The 21,324-nt window shown below is 41.5% G+C and overlaps 1 protein-coding gene across 1 annotated transcript in view; it reads right to left on the minus strand.

Moving 5' to 3' along the window:
- The window catches only part of PKD2 (polycystin 2, transient receptor potential cation channel), a 52,301-nt gene that overhangs the window by 11,076 nt on the left and 19,901 nt on the right, over nt 1-21,324 (minus strand). Inside the window, exons 3-10 of the mRNA XM_040625078.1 lie at nt 20,955-21,088; nt 19,176-19,426; nt 15,334-15,558; nt 12,625-12,853; nt 7,889-8,056; nt 5,386-5,567; nt 3,945-4,065; nt 952-1,050 (exon numbers count right to left, since the gene is read on the minus strand). Coding sequence (XP_040481012.1) covers nt 952-1,050; nt 3,945-4,065; nt 5,386-5,567; nt 7,889-8,056; nt 12,625-12,853; nt 15,334-15,558; nt 19,176-19,426; nt 20,955-21,088 — 1,409 coding nt within the window. The remainder of the gene's footprint in view (nt 1-951; nt 1,051-3,944; nt 4,066-5,385; nt 5,568-7,888; nt 8,057-12,624; nt 12,854-15,333; nt 15,559-19,175; nt 19,427-20,954; nt 21,089-21,324) is intronic.

The following is a 21,324-nucleotide window of genomic DNA, read 5'->3' on the forward strand; positions in this document are numbered from 1 at the left end:
TGCGAGGCTGGTGTTATTTAACATGAACCGAAATCTGTGCATCTCAGCCCCAAAGCGCAAAGTCAGGACTGCTCGTATACACTTTGGAGATTTGCTAACATGTAATAAACTGTTGTGCAAAATTCAGGATAACACAAGTCTTAGGTCCCATCCAAGGGATTTTGTTTGAAGAACTGGAAGTTCTCTGTTCCAACATGATTCACCGACAACACAGTCTTAGGACTTGAGCCAACAGAAAAAGATCACAGTCAAGGAGCCACTGGTATCTTAGCAAAATGATGTTAAAGAACAGGCTGCGTACTTTAGATGTAGTTATTTGTTGTTGCTTAAGTTTTATACTTTAAACCAAATAAAGAAGTCACATTGAGAAGAACAAAGCTACACAAGCTTCCGGTCCCACCCTTCCGTTTATTTAACCACTTCCTGAGAAGGTGTATAAGTGAAAGTTCTCAGGCCCTTACTCTGTGGCCTTTTTCCTTTGACTATTTTAAAACTTCCCTGGAAGGTCAAGGATAAGGAGTGAACCACAAAATGTTTGCTTCTAAAACTTTTTTTTCTTTTTAAAAATTGTGTTCGAGATAGAAAAAGTGGAAGTGTCTTTTGATTCTTCCCTCCCAGTTTATTCTGAACTCGGATCTGCAAGTGACAGCCAACTAGAGGCATCCTCCAAACAAGTAAAGGTAAATCAGCAGCTCAGCTCTTAAGAGTCAAAAGAGATTGTTGAGAATTTAATTCTAGGGCATTAAAAGATTCCCAGAATTTCAGTCCAAGCCAGCAGCATACCCATCTCTAGCTCTAAGACAGAGAATATTTAAATTATTCCTGAAATGTAGCACTCTACTCTTTATTGTAAACCATGACAATGGATCAATGTTGATGTGGAATCTGGCTGAAACAATGCTCATTTTATGGAGAAAATAAAACAATTCTGAGAATTAGGGCTTGTCATACCTTTCTGATAAGATCTGAGAGCTCCATTTCAGCTTTCTGCTGGGCTAAATCAGATTTAACTTCAGAGTAAGTGTCATTGATGATGGCCAAAAACATATTCTGTTTGTAAATCAAAGGAAAGTTGAGATTAAAGAAGAAACCTAAATATACTTCCTAAACATCAATCCGAAATTTGACATATGCATTTTTGTTCTTCTTTTTTTTTTTTTTTAACAATCTGATTTCTTAAGAAAACATAAATTAATAGTCTTGCTACTGTACTCTTTGGGAAAATTGTTTTTTTCATTAAGTCATACCAAGAAAAATGCAATATATTTTCTTACTTACAAACCATATATTGTGATATATTTTGCAGAAAGAGACAAGAATGAAATACAACAAGATATCGATGTATTTACCTGTGATGGGGGGATTATTTTATTATTTTTGCTTGCCTATGTTCTCTACACTTTTCTCATTTGACAGAAATTATGAGAGGTGTAGAACTCTACATAGCTCTTCAAACTCCAACAGTCAATATAGACAAGTGGAATTCTATGCTTCTTCCAAATATTGTTATATAATATTATTTGAGATACAGAGCATATTTTGAAGAGTTAAAAAGATCTCTGCAAATGGGGATAAAGTAGGCTTCACAGAAGACAGTCAAGATAAGGTTAGTGAAAAAGACAGACTTTGGAGTCAAGCATACTTGGGTTTCAGTCTTAGCACTGCCAAAACTATATTGTTTAAATGTTCTAATCTTTATTTTAAAATTTATTTGTTCTTACATTAATAAAATGGGAGAAATAATAGTTCCTCCCCTACAGATTTGTTGTAAGAATTAATGAGATAATCTATGTCAAGTGCTTAGGACAGGGCCTCAAGCATGGTAAGCATTACATAATTTATAGCTATTATTATTCAGTAATGGTAAGTTCATTTTCCTAACTTTTCCCCTCCCCAGGATAATGGTTTGTATTTCCAACACCTGTTTCCCACAGGTTTTCTTGAAACGCCACACCCAACTGATGAGGTCCTTCTTCAACATGCTTTCTTCACTTTTCCTTTCATCTCATAGCTACAGTTTGTAACTACAGAGTTATGTATTTTTAAAAAACATTTTATTTATTTGAGAGAGAGATATAGAGAAAACAACAGAGAGAATGAGCAGGAAGGAGAGGGAGAAGCACGTGGCTGATGACCTGAGCCAAAGGCAGATGCTTAACCTACTGAGCCAACCAGGTGCCCCCAGAATTATGTATTTGATTATGTCTGTTTTCCCCACAAGTTTGTGGAATCTCCCTGAGTGCAGGTCTGGTCTCTTATTTTCCTTACGACAGTACCCCCAGTACCTAGCACCTTGCCTGGAATATAGTGGTTCAGTAAATATTTATTGAACGATTGGGGAATGAACAAATGAGAGCTCTATTATTTTAATGGGCTACTAAATTGCTACAAATTAAGGAGGAATACTATTTAAGATTCTGTAGCAGAAATGAGAATAAAATATAAAATGCATGTAAGTTCCTGGCTTAATGCTCAATTCTAAGGGCAGCCAGAGTAACATCTGCCACTTACTCCCTCCCAACCCAAGCAATCAATGTTCTCTCCCCCTCCTTCTCTCCACCCTGTCTCAGAAGGTTCGCTTGACTGTGTAATCAGAGGTCTTTCCCTGGTGATGATAGGCTTTTGCTTCCTGGCTCCGCTGGACCACCTCACATCACTGTGGCTTCTTTTAACGCCAGGGCAGGGGCACCTGGGTGGCTCAGTCGGTTAAGCGTAGGACTCTTAATTTTGGCTCAGGTCATGATCTCAGAATTATGCAATCCGGCTCAGCGCTGGGCATGGAGCCTGAGTGGAGAGGGGATTCTCTCGCCCTCTGCCCCTCCCCCCACTCATATGTTTTCTTTCTCTATGTAAATAAATAAAATCGTAAAAAAATAATAAAAAAATAAAGTCAGGGCAATAAATTAACACCTGGCAGTCATCTCAGACAAGTGGCCAGTGCTGCACCTGGCTTGTTATTTCTTTAGAGAAAAGTCTGTACCGACAGTAGCTTCCTCCTCTCTCTCTGTGGGGTGCAGGGAGACCATTTCCTTTTTGTGTAATAGCACAAAAAATTACTTTAGTGTAAAGACAGAAGCTAAAAGCTTTTTTACGTGTTCTATTGATTGATTTGATGAAATGACTGAGTAGTTTCAGGGCATTGCCTCCTAGAAAACAACCTTCAAACAAGTCCACATTTGACCACTTCAAATGGCCACAGGTGTGTCCCTCATTCGGCAGAGGGAAAACTCAGTGACCTGCAGTTAACTAAAAGGTCTGCTGCAGAGCTCTCAATTCCTGGTTTTTGTTTTCTCAGTAGAGATTCAGGGATTCAGGTGCTCCAGGATTCAAAGAACTACCAATATTAGAGATGAAAAAGGCTTACTGTTCCCTCTATGTTTTCCCTAACATATAATAGAAAAAAGAAACTAGAAAGGCTTAACTTTAAAACTAATGATACAGGGGCACCTGGATGGCTCAGTTGGTTGAGCGTCTGATGCTTAGTTTCTGCTCATGTCATGATCTCAGGGTCATGAGATGGAGCCCTGTGTCGGGCTCCACGCTCAGCGAGGAATCTGCTTGAGATTCCCTCTCTCACTCTGTCCCTCCTCCCGCTCGTGCTCTCTCCCCATCTCTCTAAGATAAATAAATAAATCCTTAAAAAACCCGATAAAACTAAAGATACATACGTATAAGATATAAACAGACTTGCTTGATATTCCTGACTCTTTCCGTCTTACTAAAGTAGATCTAATACTCAATCTGTAAACACCGTACACATAACCACTAAATACTCGAACCAACTTTGGGGATTTTACACTGAATTACTGAACTTTACACAGAGGATCTTATAACATCTATTGAAAATGGAGACAATTTTGTTGTTTTCTGATGATTAGATGGTGATTTTATGATGGTGATTTATGAAGTTTAAATCGCCTCACTATGAACAAAAGTGTACATACCAAAAGAATGAAGAACATAAAGAACACAAATGTAGTGAAATAAATTGGTCCCAAAACTCGATTAGCTTCCTCAATCTCTGCGAAGTTGATATCACCCAAAATGATACGGAATTGAGTGAAACTATAAAAACAAAACAAAACAAAACACCACAATACAAAAACAATGTCCAGCATTGACGTAACACTCCTTAAAGATGATTTCACACTTTTGGACCTTTTTATCAGTATAGATAGCTGCCAAATAATAGAATACTGTCAATCCCTTTGGAAAACTCCTGCTACTTATATGACCAATTGAGGCCTCTGGAATAAAAATGATATGCTTTCATGCTAGATATGTTATTTCCATTTGGTTAAAAAGAAAATATAATAACATTATTAGATGACATAAAGCAATCAGCTATAAGAATTTAACACATAATCTGGCTAAAACATGGTAACTCTAAACTTCACAACGGTCACCCTCGTTCTGAATTTAAAACCTCTTAAAAAAAGACTTGAAAGACAGCCAAAATTGTATGCATTCAAAGATCCACTATCTTCACATGCACTCAAAGTGGTGTTGAGTGGCTGTGTGTTGCCAATGCTGGGTCTTAATCAGTAAAATCATTTCTGTTCTGGACTTCCATCAAACAGTGACATTAATTAGGTGTCCTCCAGCACAAAGCCCTATTAACTTCTATTATCATAATCCTCTTCTTTCCTAACTAACTTCTTTCTAAATGGCATGGAAATCTAATACTGGTTATTTATTTTTTTTGGTCTTCATATTATATTTGAGAACTTTGGAAAAAGACTGAAAATTGCTATACCGATTTGAGTTTCTCTTAGAATATTAGAAATACTATCACTTTTTCTTAGAAAATAACTCCATGTTTAAAATACATGGCAACAAGGGGCGCCTGGGTAGCGCAGTTGTTAAGCGTCTGCCTTCGGCTCAGGGCGTGATCCCGGCATTCTGGGATCGAGTCCCACATCGGGCTCCTCCGCTATGAGCCTGCTTCTTCCTCTCCCACTCCCCTGCTGTGTTCCCTCTCTCGCTGGCTGTCTCTATCTCTGTCAAATAAATAAAATCTTAAAAAAAAAAAAAAAAGTGACTAAAATACATGGCAACAATATTGAGTAAGAATGAAAATATAGGCAAATGTCTCTTAAAAGCTGCCACCTGCATTTGGTGCTGAGAAGCCCTCCGTCTTTGTAACAGTAATGGTTTACTACAGCTGTTCCACTCTATCTCGTTACTTCAGAGCTGCTATCTTAAGCTCTATGCATTGCCGTCTTTGCATTGGTGGGTTGTTTCTGGGAAAGATAATTAATTCTTATTTTTAAATAACTTTAAAGATACTTGTTCATTAAATAGCAACCATGAAGATTTCTTTATCCTTCAGAAGGCAGTGACATCTCTGATTAAATTTTTCTTTTTAATTTCATATATACTTACATACACTCTTGGAAAGTACTGAAGTCGTCAACCTGCGTGCCAAAGACAAGGTAGGCCAGTTGAGCATATGCTAAGAAAATAATGAAGAACATAATCGCAAAGCCAAAGAGGTCTTTGGCACACCGAGACATGGTTGTGGAGAGCTGACTCATGGTCCTGTTAAAGTTGATAAATTTGAAGAGCTGTAACAGAAGGAAGATATCAACAGATGAGTGGGTAAACAAAACGTGGTAGATATGCACGAGGGAATGTTATCCAGCCTTCCCAAGGAATGAAATTTTGACAGGCCACAACACGGCTGAACCTTGAAAATATTATGCTAAGTGAAATAAGCCCGACACACACACAAAAACAACTATTGTACGGTTGCACTAACATGGCGTAGCTAGAATATGGAAAGTCATGGAGACAGACGAGGTTACCAGCACCTGGGGCAAGGGGGGAGTTTGGAGTTAGTGTTTCCCAGATATGGAGTTCAGTTGGGATGATGAAAAAGTTCTGGACATGCATATGGTGATGGTTGGACAACACTGTGAATGTAATTAATGTCACTGACTTGTCCACTTAAAAACGGTGAAAGTGATAAATTTTGTGTTACATATATTTTACAACAACATTTTCGGAAGAGAGAGAATAATAACTTGCTTTTTCCCCCAAACCCAGGAACTTCTATTTCTCATTCACAAAGTACTTGTTGAGTGCCTACCGTGTGCCAGGCACTGTTTTTGGAGCTGGGAACAGCAGAGAACAGAACAAAGCTCTTGCCCTGATGTTGCTAACATTTTACATGATGGTTGCAATAAAGTAAAAACAGGGTCAAATCATAATTAAGAGGATTAGGAATATTCTATCCCCTAAGAAAGATTAAACTAAAAGAGGGGGAAAAAAAGGGCACAAATGAAAACTAGTAAAGAACAACAAAAAACACCCTCGGAAATAGTTATTGCATGTTATTAACGGTCATTCATTGTTTAGCAACTATGTGCCAGGTATTATGGGAAGAGCTATGTATACTGACTCAGATCTTTGCAATGAGATTGAAATATTGGTATCCTGTCCCCAGGAGGCAGCCAGGGCTCAGAGCCAGCGGCTGAACCCAGCTCCGTCTGCTGGCAAAGCCATATTGAACATCTCTGTAGGCCAGACACTAAGATGGCTGTTCAGGTTGCCCGTCACAGCCCAAGGGCATGACAACCTCGCAGCTCTAGCTCAAAGACCCAGTGGAAGAACAGGAGGGGGATACATTAGCAGTTGAGTCACAGTCCCTGCCCTAAAGAACTTTAATGGTTCTTTAAGTTTCAGAAGCAGAACACTAAATAAAACACTTAGCCTGAGGCACAAATCGAAAGGAAATCACTAGAATTTTACTTAAAGAACTCTTATACATCGTTTCTGGCCACCATAAACATATTTTGAGGGTTGTTGTAATCACATTACTTAATTCCTATTGGATTTGGATTATTATTACTATTTCATTTTACGGTTTGGTGTGTGAGCAGTGGTTTTTCCTGAACAGGCATGTAACTAAAATAGCAAGAGAGATATAGGATGGGGCCTACACCCTCTGATAAATCTCAGGCCTTCCAGGTGTGAATACCAATTTAGGAAAAAAAAAAACCAAAACCAAACTATTGGTGAGCAGATTCTAGAACAGTGTTGTTTAATAAAACTTTCTGTCACAATGGAAACGTTATTTCCACTGTCCAATACAGGAGCCACCAGCCACATTCAGACATTGAGACCTTAAAATGTGGCAGAGTGACAGAGGAACTGAATGTCTAATGGTAGGTAATTTTAATTAATTAAAATTTCAATTTCAACAGCACTTGTGGCTAGTAGTTACCGTCTGGATAGCAGAATCCTGGAACTTGACAGGTGACACGCTGGCAGCTGCCTCATTATTACTAAAATTTCCCGCAACTCCAGAATTGAGGCTCATTTGCATATGAAATGCCCTAACCTTTCACACACATGGAATTGCACACTGTGTCTCAGAAAAGGAGAAAGTAACTAAGGTACTACTTGGAAGAGTATGTATCTGTCCCAACCTCAATTCTAGGTAAAGCTTCCGCATGGCCTCCACCCGGTAGAGAGGCAATCCTTCTATAGATCATTTCCAATGCATCTTTCCATCCCTCCCCATGCGCACCCCTCATTCTTAGTTCCTCTTCCTTCACCTGGTCACACCATGTCAGGTGAAACTCAGACCTGTTCCTGTGGTAGTGTAGCCCTAGGCCCAGGTCTTATGGCATTTGTTAAACAACCTTGCAGGGACAGGTCTTGCAAGAGTTCAGGTCAGGTCGTAGGAAGCACCGTTCACAGTGAGAGGAAGGATCACATGGGTCCTGCGAGTATCCTTGCAAAGTCTGAAGCGGCTATGGCTGGCTATTTGAATCTGGCCACAAAAGCAAACTCTAGTCCTCCAGCATTTTGTGTGACGCATGTTAGTAAAAAGAAAAGAAAAATATTATTGAAAATCCAGAATATGAAATTTGTAAATTACCTTAATCCAGACAAAAAATACGATGACAGCAGCTATATTGTTGAACTGTATTTGCCAGTATGCCAGATGCTCAAAGTTGGGGAAAGTATTTTGATCTTCTAGAAACTGTAGGAGCACCTCCACATTTGATGTTCTATATATGTTAATTGCTATAGCTACCACTGACAGCTGGAAAGCAAAAGATTTATATATTATTACAGTGTTTTAGAAACTTTAAAGGACTATTTTTCCTTACCCATGTATTACTCCTAGGGCTCACCAATCTACTTATCCAAATCACTCATATAAGTGTTGAGCACAGCCATAAAACAGGTGTAACAATAAACCACTTGCATTCCCTCCGCTAGGAAGAGAGATCCAATGAGTGCGTGTGTCTGCACTGGAGGCCGCACGGAAGCTCGCGTACACACACACACGATAGGTTGCTATGTTACAAACTCAAACTCAAACAGGAATGCCTTGTTTTTTTCTGCCACCCTCATCTAAATCACCTTCTACCTTCTGCTTTCACAGCCTCATCTTGCTTTTTTGTTTGTTTTTTTCAATTGCCAGCCATACGTTTTTTCCCACTATTCAACAAATATAAGCGAGTATCTATGTACATAGCACTGTGCCAGGGGCCAAGAGGAACAGACAGAAGTAAGATGCACAAGCTCTGTTCTCGAGAAACGTGTTCTCTGGCTCAAGACCAGGTACACAAACGAAAATAAGTAACGCAAAAACCTATTTAGGAGTTGGCTTCACACAACATAAGGTGAAGGGTGAGACAAGACATAGGTAAAAAGAGTGCTTTTAAGAGGAAAGAAGATGCTTGGTCTTGAAAGATGGTGGGGATGATGGTCAGAGAGGGCTCAGGAGAACTTGCAGTGGGAATATATGTAAGCCAAGGGTTTCCCTCCTGCTCATCTCTGTCCCGTAACTGACGATCATGCAACTTTTCACATCGGCTTCAGTTCTGGGCTCTAAAACCAGGTGTGAGGAGAACACTGGGCCCAACTTGCAACCATCACCATTGGATTAATGTGTAGTCATGGAAAGTGCTAGAGGTTAACCATTACCACCTGCACCTCCTGTGGGGTCTGAAGCCATAGCAGGTGGGTTGTCTCAGGTGCTGAGACCTTTGCTGTCCATTCCCTTTCTCTTCTCATGCACGATGGTCTAAGACCACTTCATTAGCCCTTCTTGAGATAGCTGTCCTGACCTGGGCTCCAGGTGATCAGCATAGCAACGACCTGCCCGGCTACCGACCACAGTTGAGAGAGCCAACCTCACCACCTTTTCTTCTTCTGTGAAGGATTCCCAGAGCAAATCTTATATTTTTGTGCTGGTGGTGGGATATTTCCTTTGAGTTCTCTGGAATACACTGAAAATGTTTCTCTATCTTGACTTAGTTGAGAGGGAAGGGTTGACTGACTGAACAACAACTCTTTACCCAACTCTCACTAGGGACAATTGCTTTGTACCCAGGATGTGGTCCTTTATATGATGTCAATATTGTATCAATACACTGAATTTCCTAGAGAATTTTTCTTCAAAATAGAGGACGAGAGAAAAGAGATGAGGGAACGAGATTTTGTAAGCACTTGAGTTATGTCCTCCTGAGTTCCCTTTGGGATTCGCATCCCTATCTACAAAAGAACTTCCCTTCCTTAATATAAGCTTCAGAAGGGCAGGGGTTTGGGTTGCTTTGTTCAGCCCTATATACCCCATGCCTAGAACAACGCCAGGTACATAGTAGATGCTCAAAAAATATTTCTTGAATAAATGAATTAATCATTTTCACCCTTGAAACCTACCAATCAATAAAATTATTTGAATTTAGACTTTTTTTTTTTTTAAGATTTTGTTTATTTGAGAGTAAGAGAGCAAGAGCACAAGCGGGGGTGGAGCAGAGAGAGAGGGAGAAGCAGGCTCCTCGCTGAGTATGGAGCCCGACGTGGGGCTCAATCCCTGGACTCCAGGATCACGACATGAGCCGAAGGCAGATGCTCAATCGACTGAGCCACTAGGGGCCCCGAATTTAGACTCCTTAATACTCTTCCTTTTATCAGTAATTCTGCTAGAAAGACTGTTTAGGTCAAATAGGTTGACTAAAGAAAGCCCACAGATTTCAGAGGCTTTGTTAAAGAGACAAAAGGAAAACAGGGAAAATAATTTCAAAGTGATTCCAAGATGTTATATTTTTATCTAGGGTATAATTACTTTTCAAGTTTCAGGTGTGCCTTAGCCCGATAAAAATGCCTTTGCTTTTTTCCTGGGGTTGAAGGTCCCGTGGAGCAGAGGGCTTATTTTGGAGGGTGGGCAGAAGGCGTGCCCTCACTTCTGCTGGGTCAGAGAAGGTTTCCAAGGAGGAGGAGGATTCCAGTAACCCTTCCTTATTCTTTACAAAAGCGCACTGTCTGAATTGTTGTTTTGGCAGTACTAAGAGTTAAAAAAAATAAGAACAATAGCACAGTGAAGCGAGTTTTCAAAGAAATACTTGCAAAATGTCATGGCTGCTGAGCCAAAGAAACTATCCTCAATTTCCATGATATCAACAGCTATTTTCTCCGAAGTGGGTACAAGGCCATTCCCCGGGGTGTGGAAATAAAATATGAAAACTTCTACCCAAGTGAACAGAAAGTGTTAGAATTCTATTTGTATTTTTTTAACCCAATCTTTCAAATTCTATGTTCTGTATGTTTTTACAAATGTACCTATTATAACACACACACACGCCCCGTTTATAAATAAATGGAATACAATAGGGTGTGTTGTTAACGTTTTCACTGATAGGTGGACGTAATCGAACAGGTTGATTGCCACCAACTACTCTTTTGCTGATACTGAAGGTATTTGGTTGAAACCCAAATAAACCTGCCATCAATTAGCATAATATCACACTCACCTTTTTACCATTATTCTCAATGACTGAACTATAAATATATCCATATAAACTAAAAAGGCAGGGTTTGCAACCTTAGAGTTCCAAAAGATAATTGTTTTCTAGAACAATTTTCAAGGTATATGGACCACACTCTTCCATCTTGCAGCATAGAAATATTTTGAAAAATTACTTCCAGTATCCTTGCCTCTCCTGCTTCCTTAAATGGTGAAATTCCTTTGTTACTGTTATTAATATACTGAGAACTTGGGGATCAAGAGTTTACCTACAGGAACTGTGTGATGTTACACAGCCATCATGAAAGAAGGGATGCACTTCTAAATGCATCAGGGTCGAATGGGTTCCACCCCGTATTCTACAGGAATTTGTATTTTAAGTAAAAGCTCTTTCTGAAGTCCACATACATGTGGCTTGAGAGGCAATGGCAGAGTGACTAAGGTTATGGTGAGATCTGAAGGTACGTCTGGATGTGAAAAGCACTCGGAACTGTGCCTGACACACACAACTTCTAAAGCGTTAGCGGTATTATTGTTATTGCCCCAGTTAATATTATTGTCAGGCAATATAGATCTATATAGTTCTTTTCAATGTCTTAAGCATTCTTTTACTCACATATGAATAACATTTTTGTGTATTTAAAACATCTTAACATATTTCAGAACATAGTTTCTAAATTTTGCTGACTAATTCTAGTGATGCTTTGAAAATGACTTGATGTAAATGCTTCACGAAGCCCAAATGAATTTTTGGTTGTTAGGGGCAGGGGGAGAATAATGGCCAAGAAGTAGGGTAACAGAAGAGAGAACGCTGATAGGGTAATGCACCACTTACTGAGATTTCAGGGGGGCACCTCTGTGAGCGGACAGCAGAAAGGATGGACTTTTAGGCATGTGACAATCAAGCATGTCCTTATCTGCTTCAGTGTGTAACAGGACTCAGCAAAAGATTATGTGTTCTTGCCGAAGGGAGAAAAGTTTGCAAAAATGCATTTCCCCAGTGAGACCCCTGGAAGGAAGTGATGAGGATGATGTGGAAGGGAAGCCATGTTGAACAAGTGTAATGAGTTATAACAGAGTTAAGGGCAGGCAGGGGAGCTACAAGGCTTCATAGTCTCGACCCTGACCTCACTGCCTTCTGATTTCTTGCACCTGATACAGAAAACCCTGATAGTCCCTCACTGGTATTTTGTACACTTAACTATTGGCAGGAAATTTTAAACTGCAGGGAGGTTTTCTCTGCCACCCCAAATATTTTCAAGATGTTTCTTCTTGCTGTAACTTGACACATGAGCAGAAAAATACAAAATAATTTTTTGCTAGTAGTTGAAGAAAAATATCATTAACAAAAAAAAGAATAAACAAAACATTCTTTTCTCCCTCATGTCTCATATGGCATGCCAAAGCCAAATATGAATTACTAAGCTATTCTTTTTTTTTTTTTTTTTTGTCTTGGAACTCTAGCTGTATCAGCATATATGGATCTCTTTCATTTTTTAAAATATTTATTGATTTATTTTTAAGTCACCTCTATACCCAATGTGGGGCTCAAACTCATGACCCCAAGATCAAGAGTCACATGCACTTCCAACTGAGCCAGCCAGGTGCCCCACAAAGTTATTCTTGTTATTTGTGTGGCTAATTGACAGCTTCTCATAAATACCTCTCTACTTCTGTATTCGGAAGGGTTACTCATGCAAAATGAAGAAGTAATTCATAACACTGACGTTGATATAGCAGAGGAGAACGTTTAGATTCTCCCTCAGGAATGTCAGGGTCCACAATACTGAGGAGACAGATCAAGGACTCTCATTAACATGTTTTTATAGGGAATTTGGTGGTGTTCTCAAACCTACCACAATGATCACAACATCCAGACAATTCCAGAAACTCCTGAAATAGTGTAGCTTGTGAATGCGAATTTCCAATATCTCTTCCACCACATAGTAAAGGATAAAAAAACAAAAGATAATCTCACAGGCTGCCAGGAAGAAATCAAAAGTTGTGACAGAGCGGATCAGCTTTACAGGCTGAAACTGCCAAGATGGGATCACACCGCCTGTTGCTGGGAATTCAACCAATAACCTGCGTTGCAATAAGAACAATTAAAACAGTAACAATAACAGCACATGGATGCAGCCCGGAAAGGACATCCACCTGTTCTGTCCCTGCACTAATGAGGGATTACAACTGCAACCACAAGTCACCCCAAACTAGCGGCAGAATACTTTTGATTACAGCTACGTACTTGCACAATTCTGTGCCCCCAAAGGAACAAGGTTTCCCACGTCCTCCTAAAGAGACTATTCCTCCTGAGTCTCCCCTCTGGTATTTATACTGCTAAAAATGCTCTAGTTTGGGTTTTTTTTTTTCTTAATGTAGAAGTTAATCAACAAATAAGCCTTTCTAGGACTTCTATTAAATACAAGTAATTTAACTAGGCAATGAAGAACCTAAGAAATATAACTCATGCATTTAAACGTGTATGGCCTGTTGAGAAGTAGATGTGTGTGTTTGTGTGTGTGTATACGTGTGTGTCTCTATATATGCATGTATGTATATATATACACAAACTGGGTTTCTCCTTCATTCATTCGGTATCACCTAACTAGCATTGAATAATTTGCCCTAGGGGCTATTCTTTCTACCCTTCCCAGAGCCTTATCGTTAATAGGTGTTCGGTGAATGTCTGATAGTCTAAAACAGTAACACGTAATTTTTTACATTCATACTGACGGCACTGATGTTTAGTGTTTTAGCATAACTGAAGTGAGGATGTTTCTTGCCAAATTCCCATTTTGTAGGTGTCACAGTGAGAAAGTTAAATGACTCTTTTAATGGTACAGCTTCCCTATCAAACTAGAAGAATATCTAGCTCCTTAACTTTAAGACCTGTGAAAGACCTTCAGTGGACTATTAGGAATAACCATCTCTCCCACTGCAGGATGGGTGGCCACACCTAGAGCCTGAGTGTCTAGGACTCAAGCATGAGCAATAATCAGGTCCAGGCAGAGACTATGGCCAATTAGAACTGGTCAAAGAAGGGTGAAAATTCTTCCTTCTTCTTTACTGTCAATCTCCTGTTTTTTGTTTGTTGTTTTTTTTTTTCCCTATTCGATGTGTTAGAGAAGAGGGCTAAGAACCAAAAGCCCAGGAAGCAATACTGAAATGAAGCGCCTCGTCACAGCCTCAGCGTAAACTCGGAAGGGCAGAAAGTAGCCTCTGTGTGCCCAGTCCCCTCTCTCTGTCCTGCTCTAGCCCTGCATCCATCAAGCCCCTCCAGAAACGTAGACAGCAGCACAGATAAATGAAGTAACTGCCTTGACAATATTCACTCGTAAAGTATGGGGAGGACGTGGAGGACATACTCAAGACCTTCTATAGATATTCCCTTCAATGGCAATCAGAGTTGAGTGCCCGCTTCTATCCTCTCTCTATCTGCACTGAAATCATTAGGAAAAGTTCAATAATGATTGCAACTGATTTTCATTCATTTCTAGTAATAACTCTTATTGGACTTCATGTGATAGTGCTTCCTTCAAAAGTTGTTAAATACACGGTCTGGAAAAATCCAACTGGCCATGTAAAGCTGATGTGCATTTAGCCTCAAAAATGATCACAAAATAAGGATATTATGAGAATGTATCCTTCTTATTTGGTTGGTAAATATATGTGCAAGAAATTCATGCCAGTGATGTCTAGGTGTTGCTGACATGTTCACCAGGAGGATTAAGTGGGGTAACCCTGGATCCCCCTTGCCTTGTTCTACTTTTTCTTTATAGTACATGTTACCTTCTAATATACTTTTTAATTAATTTGTTTCTTTTGTTTATTGTTTATTGTCTATTATCTCTCTCCTCCTGGTTGAGTGCAAGCTCTGCAAGAGCAGGGATCTTTATTTTGTTTACTGATGTGTCCCAAAAACCGAGAACAGTGCCTGGCACATATTAAGTGTCCGATAAATGTTTGCTGAATAAATGAATGAATGAACAAAAGGCCCCAGACAAGCACGTAGGAGTTTTGTCAGTTTTCTCACTGCTGACCAGAGCGATCATGATAGCAATGTCACAGGATCTTAGAAGGAACTTCATGTGCCTTTGGTGAATCTTGTGTGTCGGCAGATACGTGGGTATCCTCCTGAACCTAGCCATAGCCCCTGCCTGCTGTGCTTGTGTTCTAAAATAGCATGGGCCTCATCTGAGAATGGGAAACTCAGGGCAATGAGTCGAGATTTGGTGGCCAGAGGCCACTCATGATTATCCTTATCATGAGTAAGAACACATGTTAGCAGAACACAGTGCTTTTTCTGGGAAGCTTCCAGCTTTGGGATAAACTTGGACCAGACTTAAGTTTTTTCCCAACTCATAATATTCTAGGATCCTAACTCCCTTCCACCAAATATATTTATCCCACTAAGCCTTTGGTTTTCACCCTTCCCTTGCTCTCGGCTCTGATCCTCGGCACTCTTTTAGCCAACTGCAGCAATGGTTTCCTGGTCTCTCGCAAGACTAGGATGTACCTACAAATACACAGACGTGGGACGGATCAGTGCCCCTGGTACACACCTGATCACACAGAACAGGTTAATGTTGGCGTTGTACACTGAAAAGTCAATAAACGTTGCCCTGGTTCCTCGGTCCAGCCAGCCATTTTTCTTGAGGCTAGCAACCTGAGCAGCCGTCTCCTCTCTTGTTCGTGACAAATCCAGGTAATAGCCAGCTCCGCTATAGGTTGCAATCATTCCCCAGTGGCTACTCCCATTCAAGTCTTTTTCACTTGTGTAGATCCAACTAATGAAAAAACAAAATGAAAACGAAACAAACAGATAAAATCAGTGGAACACTTAGAGCAAATACAAAGACAGTTGGTTCCTGGTAAGACAGAGTATGGAATAAATCAGTATAAGTCTTATCAAGCTGGGTAATGTGCTTGGTGTGGTGCTTCGTGTTTTCTTATTTAATTCTCATACATTTATTATCCCCATTTTAGGAATAAGGGCCCTGAAGCTTAGTGAGGTCAACTCAGTCTCCGAGCTTTCAAGGGTATTGTCAGGAACCTACACCAGGACTGCCTGTCTCTAGAATCTGTCTATCAGCCCTTAGTTTATATGGTTGTCTTTCCTGGGTAACTATACTCAGGGGCTACGTGACTCTAGGCTCTCAGAGAAAACTGCAGCCAAGAGGCACAAGTTCATCAAGTACCACTGTCGGCAAATGAACTAAACAAGACTCCGCAGGGCATTTGGGAATTAATTAATCAATTAATTCCTCTCAAATTAAGAGGGGGAGAAGGGGAGAAAGAGAGAGTGGTGGGAAACAGAGGGAGAAGGGGAGAAAGAGAGAGTGGTGGGAAGCAGAGGGAGAGGGGGAGAAAGAGAGAGAATCTTAAGCAGGCTCCATGACCATTGCAGAGCCCAACATGTGGCTCGATCTCAGGTCCCTGAGATCATGACCTGAGCTGAAATCAAGAGTCTGACACTTGACCGACTGAGCCACCCAGGTGCCCCAGGGCATTTGGGAATTTAATCCACAAATATTGACAGAGGCTCTCTTAGGAACCAGATGCTTCTTTGGCATTAATGAGGATATAAGGATGAATCAAGGGGCCCCTGGGTGGCTTGGTCATTGAGCATCTGCCTTCTACTCAGGTCATGATCCCGGGGTCCTGGGATCGAGCCCCGCATCGGGCTCCCTGCTCAGCGGGAAGCCTGCTTCTCCCTCTCCCACTCCCCCTGCTTTTGTTTCCTCTCTCACTGTGTCTCTCTCTGTCAAATAAATAAAAGATCTTAAAAAAAAAAAAAAGGATGAAGCAAGTTCCTTTCTCTCTCAAATATATAGTAAGTAGGGAGAGAAAAGTAATGAAACAATTAAAATACAAGGTAGGTGGATGATATCCATCAGAGAAGTAAGATAAATGGCTCAGGCAGATCAGAGGAAAGCTATCCTTGTCTGGGAGTCCGGTGACAGGAAAGGTGCATCGGAGAAAGCTTTTGAAACAAGCTGCAGTGGACCTGGGCTGTGAAAGGTAAATAGGAGTCAGGCAGGCACCAGAAGATGGGAAGGGCATTTTCGAGCCTGAGGCAGGCAGGGCTGGAGAAGTACGAGGCACCCAGCTGGTAGCTGAGTTCAGCTCTCGTAATGTGAAGAAAGAAGGCTGACGGGTAGACTGTGATCAGATGGTGAAGAGCAAGCAGGAAGGGGTCACTGAGCGAAGGTTACTGAGAGGCACGGAACAGGGTTCCTCTGGTGGCTGCAGGAAAGACTAGAGTGGTGAGAACAGAGGGCTCATGTGTAGAAAAAAGTGGCCACAGCGGGTCTGAGACGGCCTTTCCCTAGGAAGGCCTGCTTGCAAGGTTGTGCCTTGCCTGGCATTCGGAACATGACTGATAAACAGCTCCTTACACTGATACAAAAAGTGCCCGACTGGCTGCTTCTTCCTCTCCCTCTGCCTCACGCCCTCACCCCACCCCACCCCCCGCTTATATGCATGTGCTCTAATACATAAATTTTTTTAAAAAACCAACAAAAACGTTGTGTGACTGGGAAGAGTGGCCGTGCCTAGGCTGTCTGCACAAACCCAGTGGCTTGTGTCCAATGCCTGCTTTCCTTCTGGGACTCTGGGATTTTAGTACCCGCTAGGCAGTGGCTGCCTATGTGACCTGCAGCCAGTGACTACCTGGGCCCTGAGTCTCTAATGAGCCTCTCTGAGAGACAACACTTCACACATGTTGTTATAGCTCGTTACTGGAGGAATTCAGCATGTCCTGAGTGACTTCATTGGGAGAGGACTTTTGGAAGCCTGCACGTAGTTTCCTACAAACTTTGCTCCATGTGCCTGAACTCTCTGCTGCTTTTGCTTTTATCCTTTCATTGCATTGAAGCTTAGCCATGAACATGACCAGAGGACGAATCCTGTGAATCCTTCCAGCACATCCCTGAACCTGGGAGTGGTCCTGGGGGCTCTGACAGCCATGCCTGCAATAACCCAGAGGTGATGATGAGGCCTGAACCACAGCAATGATAGGAAGACAAGAAGACAGACAGGAAGGATGAACAGAGGACACTGCAGTGACTGTCGGCAGAATGTGGCCTCTGATTTGGAAGCTGGAGAGAGGGAGAAGGGACATCTGAAAAATGACTGGAGACTCCTTTTGGATAATGCAAAGGAGCTGGTAGGACATAGGTAGGATACAGATTTGTTTTTGGTTTCCTATTAAGCTCTGTGAAGACAAGGGATTTGTTTCTGTCTTGTTTCCTGCTGCTTTGTTACCCAGCCAGCACCAAGGGTATTTCTAGAAGAGGGAGACTTTACTGAGAAAATGCTGGCACAATGTAACATTCCATATATTTGTTGCAGAAATGATAAATTATCAAATAGACATGAGAGAGGAAGCCACTGGAATGTCAAGGGAAAGAATGTAAAGAAAGAAAATTTAGAGATCTGAATATTGGTACCTGCCAGAACCTAGGAATAAGAGAGAAGCGGGAGAGTTAAGAGGAGGATTACAGAATGAAGGGAACCCAAAGTTTAGTGTCACTCTCAGAAGTCAAAAGAATGAGCAATCAACACGGCCGGGTTGTGCAGAGGTTGCATGGGATGAAGATCAAGAATTGGTCATTGGGTTGGCAAACTCAACAAATCCATTGGTGGCTTCCAAGAGAGATGTCGGAGACACAGGGTTTAAGATTTAAGGGGTGAATCAATGGTAAGGGAATGGAGGTGGCAAGTGAAGGCTATTCTTTCCAGAAGCTTGTGGAGTTCAAGGGAAGGAGAAATGGGAGTAACCTGAGAATAGGGCAGAATCAAGGGATGGTTTAGATACATGGCAGTCCATCTTGTAGTGGAAATCACCATGGTGGCTATTTACTGAGCAGCTTTAGTTACCAGGCAGTGTGGTCAAGGCTTTGAGAATACAGCAGTGAACAAAATATAGTCCCTGCACTCTAGAAGCTTGAATACGGATGAGGAGCTGAGGGTGGTCAGGAGCCACCCCAACAGTGTAATTAAAATGGAAGAAGCAATGTGGTTTAGTGGAAGAAGCACGGGTTTTGGAGTCAGGATGGTTAAATTCCAGCTTGGTTCCATTTACAAGCTGTGATGCTTCGGGTAAGTGAGCCTTAGTTTTTTCATAGACAAAATGGAGATGACACGTATTTCAGGTTGTTTTGTGAAAAGCAGATGAGATAATCTATGAAGTCACCTCTTAAATAGCATCTGGTAGTAGCTGCCACTTCCCTTCTTAATGATATGAGATAGAGTAAAATATTCAACCAGGTACGACGGTTTAAGTCCTTGGTTAAGGGGTTAGAGGATGAATGAATGAATGAATGAATGAATGAATGAATGAATGAATGAATGAGTGAATGAGAAGTCGGGGCGCGCATGGCCGCTGGGCACAGACACTTACGCAGTTCCGTTTCTTGGACCGAAAGGAGCCCTGTCTTCACTCCTGGCGGAGTAGACATCATAGCACTCTTTAATCTCATCTCTCAAGTCCTGGGGGATAGAACAGGATCCATTTCTGACTTTGAGTTGCCGGATACGGGGCACCCCTAACAGGAGGTTCTCGTAGTAGATGAAGCTTCGGTTGTCAGCTTCGCTTCTGTTGCTGGGCTGCGTCTTCCAATACAGCCCATCCAACAAGGCACCTTCTGTGAACTGAAAACCAAGGAAACATTTGTGAAAATTTTTTTGAAGAGTCCCAAGCTTAGTGACTGCTTTGCTCTTTCCTGGAATGTTTGCATGACCAACAGATTGGCAACTCTGCAAGCACGGTAGAGTGGCGAGGGTGGGTTTTGCTGTCAGAAAGATTTGGGTTGGATCTTGCAGCATTGCTTGCTAGCTGTGAGGCCTTGAGCAGGATCCAGCTTTGAGCCAAGGTTCCTGCATCGATTATATCCATTCTCTGCATGGCTGCTACCCTGGTACCCTGTGGGTGCTTAATAAATGGCAACTCTGATTTTTGCGCTAGGACTGAAGGTGGTGGAGGGGGGAGGAGGTTGACATAAATCCACAACCATGATCAATTTTACTTTTCCTTATTAAAATAGCATCCCACAAGGTTCCAAACTTGTTTGGAGAGAAAAAGACTATAGTTTTGATTGCCAGTATGCCACCTGGTGGATCTTTTAAGTGTCTGGGTTATTCTGTCATATGGTGAACTCTGTAGCTGCCCCTGCCCCTGCTCTTAGAGCCTGGCGTTCATTACCATGGAATTGTGGCTACAGGACAAGTCTCTCATTAGTCTGCCTATTGGGAAGAAGCAGCTATTTCTCAGTGCCTTATCTTATTAGACAATCGGTAGAGGTGGACTGATTTGCTCTGCTGAGGAGGGAGAGATTCCTATCTTACATGCATGGTTTTGGATGCCAAGTATTTTTAGGCACCGGTATTGATGGGTTTACACGGTCCAGTTTCCTCTTTCTTTACAACCACCAGCTCTGACCTCAGGGTTTAGTAGGACTTTTAGGAAGCATCTCTGCAGGAGGAAACAATTCTTTCCCCTCCAGTGTCCCTTCCAATTTTTTTAGGTTCTGAGCACCATACCTCCCAGATCAGTGTAACATTTCTCCTACGGTATCACTCGTAGCTTATCCTTGGTTATTATGCTGGATTTTGTGACAACTTGGGAAGGGGCTGGGTTGAATTTCACATTAGAGATCTCTGAAAGAACATGCCTGCCTTGTATCAGGCACTGTTCTAGGGTACATGCCATCCTCAACAAAGAGACCAAAGACAAAAAACAAAGCAAGACAAAACAACCAAATTTTGCCCTTATGCGCCATATATCCTAGGAGATACTCAACAGATATTTATTGAATCATGAACGACTGAGTGAATTATAGACTAGGGTGAGGAAGTGCCTGTCAGGCTAGAAACAAGTCCATTTTTCTTACTCCCTAACCATGTGCAAGCATGCTGAATCTTCGTCTCCTCAACTACCACCGGGGCGTAACATTAGCCCTTACCTTGTATGGTTACCATGCGATTATGAAACACTCAGCACGGTGCAAGGCACACACCAGGTTCTCGACAGAACCATAACTTCTATCAACTCACCATAACCTACACCTCATACAGCGTCAAGCACAAAGGGGGTCCTAGAGATAATGCTAACTTGAATTTATGAAGCCAAATGAACCATTTTCAACGGGAAAGAAATACTTTGAAAGTCATTTGCAAATACCTTCCAGAAGTCTTCCATTGAAGAAAGAGTTTTAAAGTTTGTTTTCTCTGTTTTGGAAACTGGGGTGTCTAGGAAGAGTTGTGACATGATCCGGGTATAGTAGTACACACTGGAGCTCATCATCCCATAGGTCACTGGAACACAGAAAAAGCCACGTGAACCCTGCAGGGGAACCCGCACACTCACTTGCACACTCCCAGGGGAGGGGCAGGTAGCCACAAACATTCTGCTGTGTCCCCTGCCTTCTTTCCCTTTACCATTCTTCTAGGATGTCTCCCTAGCTCTCAGGCCTATAAAAGAAATAAATTAACATTGGCATATGTGAAACAAAACTGGCTTACTACAGAGCATCGAGTTAAGATCAAGTGTC

The sequence above is a fragment of the Ursus maritimus genome, unplaced genomic scaffold (assembly GCF_017311325.1).
Source record: "Ursus maritimus isolate PB19 unplaced genomic scaffold, ASM1731132v1 scaffold_8, whole genome shotgun sequence".
NCBI classification, from domain to species: domain Eukaryota; kingdom Metazoa; phylum Chordata; class Mammalia; order Carnivora; family Ursidae; genus Ursus; species Ursus maritimus.